We start from the raw sequence: 6,000 nt of genomic DNA, 5'->3' as shown, positions 1-6,000 counted from the left end.
GTGTAAATACTCCACACAATGTCATAGATATGGTTTTGAAGGGACCGGCGGACAGTTGAATCAGACAGGCGGAAAGACGGTCGATTGGAAGGACAATGCCAAAACTATATCCCTTCATCTCTAGTGGGGGATAATTGGGAGAGGACCTTATGATGATGCTAAGGACCAAGTTTGATACAGATCCAACAAAGTAGTTGTGAAAATATGTTTCAGAGCATTTCTATTTTGATCTCCAGCTGCCCCTACAAGGGGCCATGTGCTCCCATAAGAACAAATTTTGGAGAAGACCTTATAATGATGCTAAAAACATGTTTGATAAAGATCCAACGAGCAATGAGTGAGAAGAATTTTATTTTTTATCTTTATTTCTTTAGCAGCTCTAGCAGCCCCGAAAAGGGACAAAGGCCCCCATTTGAATGAATCTAGGACAGGACCTTAAAATGATGCTATAGATCAAGCTTAATGAAGAGTCATAAAGCAGTTCATGAGGTTTAAACGTATTTCTATTTTTAGCTCTGACAGACCCTTAAAAAGGGCTAACATGGAACGTTTGAACAAACTTGATAAGAGGATCATGCAAGATGCTAATGACCAAGTATAATGCAATTCTGATCAGTAGTTTAAGAGGAGATGTCCCCTGAAGAAAAGACTGGACAGAGAGACTGCATACTGAGGATGGATGGACAGATGGTGAGTGATCACGATAGCTCACCCCATGCATTTAGTACTCAGGTAAGCTAATTAGTCCATCATAAAAACAACAAATGCTATATCCTGCAGTTTTTGATCAATCAAGCTTTATTATAATATGACCTGGAAATATGTGATATGATATTAACAATATATACATAAACAGGTAATTTACATATTCTAATGTTTTTAAAAATGTGCAAGTAGAACCATAATAACAAAATGATACACTCTTTCTTTACAATGCAATATTGTCTTTTGCACATTTTTGTCCATTTCAACCAAGTAAAACACAATTGCAAATTTCAGCTTACCTTACTACGGTGCATTGTCACTTTATGGTGGTATATACAAGCTTGTGCAGGCAAAAATTGCAAAGAAAAGAAATGACATTGTCGAATTTCTATTAAATAAGAAAATTCTAGACAGACATTTCAGCCATTTTCCCACAAATTTAAATCAATCTAGAAAAAATATTTTGGTTAAATTTTTACAACTTTAAATCTATACATACAAGTAAAGAGCTATTGCACTTATCCTCCATAATGATAAATGGGATTAAAAGCAAGTAAACATGATAGTTTGCTTCAGAAGATGGATAACATACAAAATACAAAGTGTTTATTATTTTTTCTCTTTTTAAAACTCTTTTCAAACTGAAATAACTCAGGAACAGTCTTCAAAATAGCCCGAAATGAATATCTAAAATGCCCCCAAAACAGCATTTATTTCAGATAAATTAGTTATTTCCCATAAAATCAAACCAAAGTAAAAAAAAAAATCAAGGAAAGCATAAAAGAATCCTTTTAAAGGGGTGGTCAGTCTAATCAGAGGTATATTACACAGAAAGTATTATAACACAAGAAATAAATAAGGTGTTTAAAGCTTGGTGGTCTTCATATGGCTTTTACTTCAATCCCTGATGGTCTCTGGCTAATGACGACTTCTAAATTCTAGTGTCCCAGACTTTCCTTTAAACCATGATTTCTCTCTACAAATGTTTTTTTTTCTTTGAACCCTGGTCTATGTCTACATGTAACATTTTACTTTAAACCATGGGGGTCTATGTCTACATGAACTTTTACTTTAAACCTTTACTTTAAACCATGGTGGTCTCTGTCTAAATGTAACTTTCACTTTAAACCATGGTGGTCTCTCTACATGTAACTTTCACTTTAAACCCTGGTGGTTTCTCTCCACATGCAACTTTTACTTAAAATCCTAGTGAACTCTGTAAACAGTTAATTTTTACTTTAAACCATGGTGGTCTCTGCCTACATGTAACTTTTACTTTAAACCCTGGTGGTCTATCTCTACATGAAACTTTCACTTTAAACCCTGGTGGTCTATCTCTACATGTAACTTTCACTTTAAACGCTGGTGGTCTCTGCCTACATGTAACTTTTACTTTAAACCGTGGTGATCTCTGCCTACATGTAACTTTCACTTTAAACCCTGGTGGTCTCTCTACATGCAACTTTTACCTAAATTCCTAGTGAACTCAGTACACAGTTAATTTTCTTGTTTGTCTCTACCAACATGCAACTTTTACTTTGAACCCTGGTCTCTGTCTACACTCAACTTTTTACTTTGAACCCTGGGTTTTATCTACATGTAACTTTTACTTTAAATCCAGGTTGTCTCTTTCTACAGACAACTTTACTCTGAACCCTAGTCTCTGTCTACACTTTTATGTTGAATCCTGCCTGTATCTATCTACAGGTAACTTTTACTTTGAACCCTATGTCTCCGATTAAGTACATAGAAGCACAGTAATAAATAATCGAGCCAGTGCTAGAAAAAGCTGCTGCTGCTACTAATGCGTAGACAATCATCAATACACTTATAAAAATAAGCTTAACTGATCTAAATATTCCTTTGTTACATTTAACAGTCAATATATACTAAACAGTCTACAAAGATTTTTGGCATGATTGGAAGACAAACTATACCAACCAACTTCCAAATCTATTTCAAACTGGTAAATATACAGAAATTACAATATACACAAAGTCATAAAGTAACCACTTCTAACCTAAAATAGATTTATTTACAAAACTGCTACAATCACTTTTTAAAATCGCTAAACTTAAAAGATATTTAAAAAAACATAACAAACATTATAGTGAATTCAACAATAACAATGACAATTAACTAATCAATGGCTGGTTCAACCTGGTGGTCATTTTGCTACATGTAGCCCCTACGTTGGGCCTAAAATAAAATATTGTTTGTTTCCTCTCCAGTTGTCTACACACAAAAAAATTGTCTCTGCACTACATTTTGTATCACACATTATTTTAAATATTTGTTAACTGATAACTGTATTAAATAAAAAAAAACTGGCATAAAAAATTCTTTCCCAACTTCCCGTCCAATCTTAAATGGGGAGAAACCTCAGACATATTTCTGAAGTTGACCAAGAAGTCTTCAGATATAGCATGCTTGCTCATGAAAAGGATGTTATGTTATGTTATTCATCACCAAATAGAAACTTTATAAATGGAGAGTTTTACAAGTGCCGCTGTACAAAACCAACATCAGGGTTTTGTGACTAGTATGGATCCAGATCAGCCTACACATCCATGCAGTCGTACCTAGATCCATACCGTTCGCTTTTCAGTTACATGCAAGTGTAGAAATTGATAAACTGTCAGTATGGATGTGCACTGATCTGGATCTTTACTGGTCACAAAGCCCTGATGTTGGTTTTCACACAGTAGCACTCATTAGATTGTCTAGGGTCTAAACTATTATTTACATCAGATTCCATAATCTCAAGCTGCATCTGATCAAAAGTGCATGTTGCAAACACCCTATCTTCAATATAAAATTTTATATAATATTAATATCATAATGTTTACAAATCGACACAACATGAAATTCTGTTAATGGGTATTGACAACAAAAACAAGAAAATTACTACAAATTCATGAAATTCAAATGCATAGCACCAAACATTAGGACGATGGAAATGACGTACAAGTTAATTTGACATAGCTGCATACATTTACATGTTTTTCAATCTTACTTTGATTTTTAATGTTTTCTAGTGATTTTTGACTTCTATTAAATCAAGAACAATTTGTTTTTATGACATGAGTGCTCTCCACACCCCAAAAAATGATTATTTCCGAACTATAGTCAAAAATGAAAGACTAATGCCTTCAGACATTCTCTATTGTCAAATGCCAATAAAAGCCTAAGTCTTTTTGCAACCATCTTTTACTAACAGGGTGGACTACCAAGAACTGTCTTTAACAAAGATTAAATAACTACCTTTCACACAAACATCCATGGGTGATAAATGACACAAACAATTAATAAATGCACAGGTACTTCAATAAGTAATGGCTGCCCTTCACAAAGTCGCTTCACATACGTTCCAGAATTTAAAAAAAAAAATACAGCAAAAAAATGAAATCTGAATCCATTCCCAATTTCCCACTGTAATGGTTTTAAGAAAGCGAAGCTGTCCAGGTTTCACACTGATAGGAAAGTCATGATGCATTTAAGCATTTCAAATGCAAACTTATGAAAACTTGTCTTCCTCAAAACTCTCATTAATATATTTATGAAATAAATTTAACCATATAGCATTATATGCAAATTTTCTAGAGTTGTTTTCTTAATCTTTGGAGTCATCGTCCATTAACATCATATGGTGATGATAACAAATAAATGATAACTTAATATACAGTTAACTATAGCACACTTTACTGAACCCTGCATTCAAATGTTGAGTCTATAACAGAATACTTTAGTTATACATTATTTTAAAATAATGATAACTACTCCAAACCTGCCCGCAGGGATTATGTCTAAAAACTTGAAATGAAACAATATATCATGATAAAACAGTAAAACTATGATCCTGTCAACAGAAAAACTATGGTCTTAACAGTTTAAAAACTATGGTTTTCAATGTAAAATCATGGATTTGACAACCATTTTTATGCAATGCCATTAAATTTACATACAATTAATGGTCTAACATGTACAAAACATGATTAAAATGAAAGTCTATCGTGTAACATCTTGCTGCACTGTACACCTCAAACATTACCCCTTCATATTTCGAGTAATTCCTCTGTGAATGTAAGATGCATAACTAACAATCCAGTACCCTTGGCAGGTTATGTTTGATTATTTGTTAATAGAAAAAGATGAACAAAATAACTTGATTAACTTAATCCAGTAAACTTTGCCGATTTATACTGCAACATATTAGACTTTAAATCTAGATATATGGCAATTTAATGTTTGTTTTCTATTCATCTTGTTTAACAATGCATAAAAAAATCACATAACTTCACCACAGGTCCTTTTGTTTATCCTGCCTGGATACCATTCAGTTGTAAACTGAAAATACGAGGGGGAGAACAATGTTCTGTCACTTTTACCAGTGTCACTTTCATAAGCCATAATCCATGCTCTCATCATCCATACTTGGGCTCACAGGATGTGACGATAACATCGGGTCAGCTGAGAGTCCTGATGAACTATCATCCATGATGTCATCCAAGTTCAAGGTCGTTGCTACAGTAACTGGAATATCTTGCTGAATGTTTTGAAAATTTGGTGCAGAATTGTTTCGTTCTTGTCTAACTTGTTGTTGCCTTACAGTCAAATTATTTACAGTATTTGGTTGGACAAGAGTTGTAAGACTGTGGATGTCATCTGAGAATCCTGTGTTCAAGCCCTGGGCTTTCATCAACAATTCAAGTTGCTGTAACAAAATTATAGTAGTTATCAACATACACGCACGAAAGCTCAAAACGGGTACAGTAACTGTTTTCACTTACATTACAACAAAAATATCAATAGAATCATGCCTTCAACCCCTAAGCCTTTGAAATTAACCAAGCAGTTTCTGACAAGTTTCCATGGTAGCCACATGTAAGAAAGTAGTGCCAGAGCCTGGTCATCTTTTTTAACATAGCAAAATGATCTGAAGGAATTTGGCAGTAGATCTTCAGAGATATTTTTATGAAATTATTTGAAATCAGGGAAGCAGTTTTTAAGGAGAAGATTTTAGGAATTTTCAAAGTAGCCATATACTGAAAACTAGTCATGCCCCTGGTGTCATAAACAAATCCTCATCGCTTGAAGGAATTGTCACCCACTAGATATTTTTGTAAAATTATCATGAAACTGGGCCAGTGGAAAGATTTAGATCTTCCGCATATTCATATAAAAAAAAAACTCACTCAATCACCCTGGCAGCCATGTTTTTTACATGTCAACGTGATTTACAGGAAATGACTAGGGGGTCGCCAAAGGAACATTGCTGTGAAATCATTTTGAAAT

The 6,000-nt window shown here is 33.9% G+C and overlaps 1 protein-coding gene across 3 annotated transcripts in view; it reads right to left on the bottom strand.

Moving 5' to 3' along the window:
• Positions 1-775: 775 nt before the first annotated feature.
• The window catches only part of LOC123529273 (microphthalmia-associated transcription factor-like), a 38,734-nt gene continuing 33,509 nt past the window's right edge, over positions 776-6,000 (bottom strand). For all 3 annotated transcript variants that reach the window (XM_045309531.2, XM_045309533.2, XM_045309534.2), the window contains exon 8: positions 776-5,419. In XM_045309531.2, the coding sequence (XP_045165466.1) occupies positions 5,105-5,419 (315 nt within the window). In that variant the 3' untranslated portion in view covers positions 776-5,104. The remainder of the gene's footprint in view (positions 5,420-6,000) is intronic.

Source organism: Mercenaria mercenaria, chromosome 13, assembly GCF_021730395.1.
Source record: "Mercenaria mercenaria strain notata chromosome 13, MADL_Memer_1, whole genome shotgun sequence".
NCBI lineage: Eukaryota > Metazoa > Mollusca > Bivalvia > Venerida > Veneridae > Mercenaria > Mercenaria mercenaria.
Note: the sequence above shows the minus strand (reverse complement) of the source record. Positions and strands in the feature narration are given on the sequence as shown.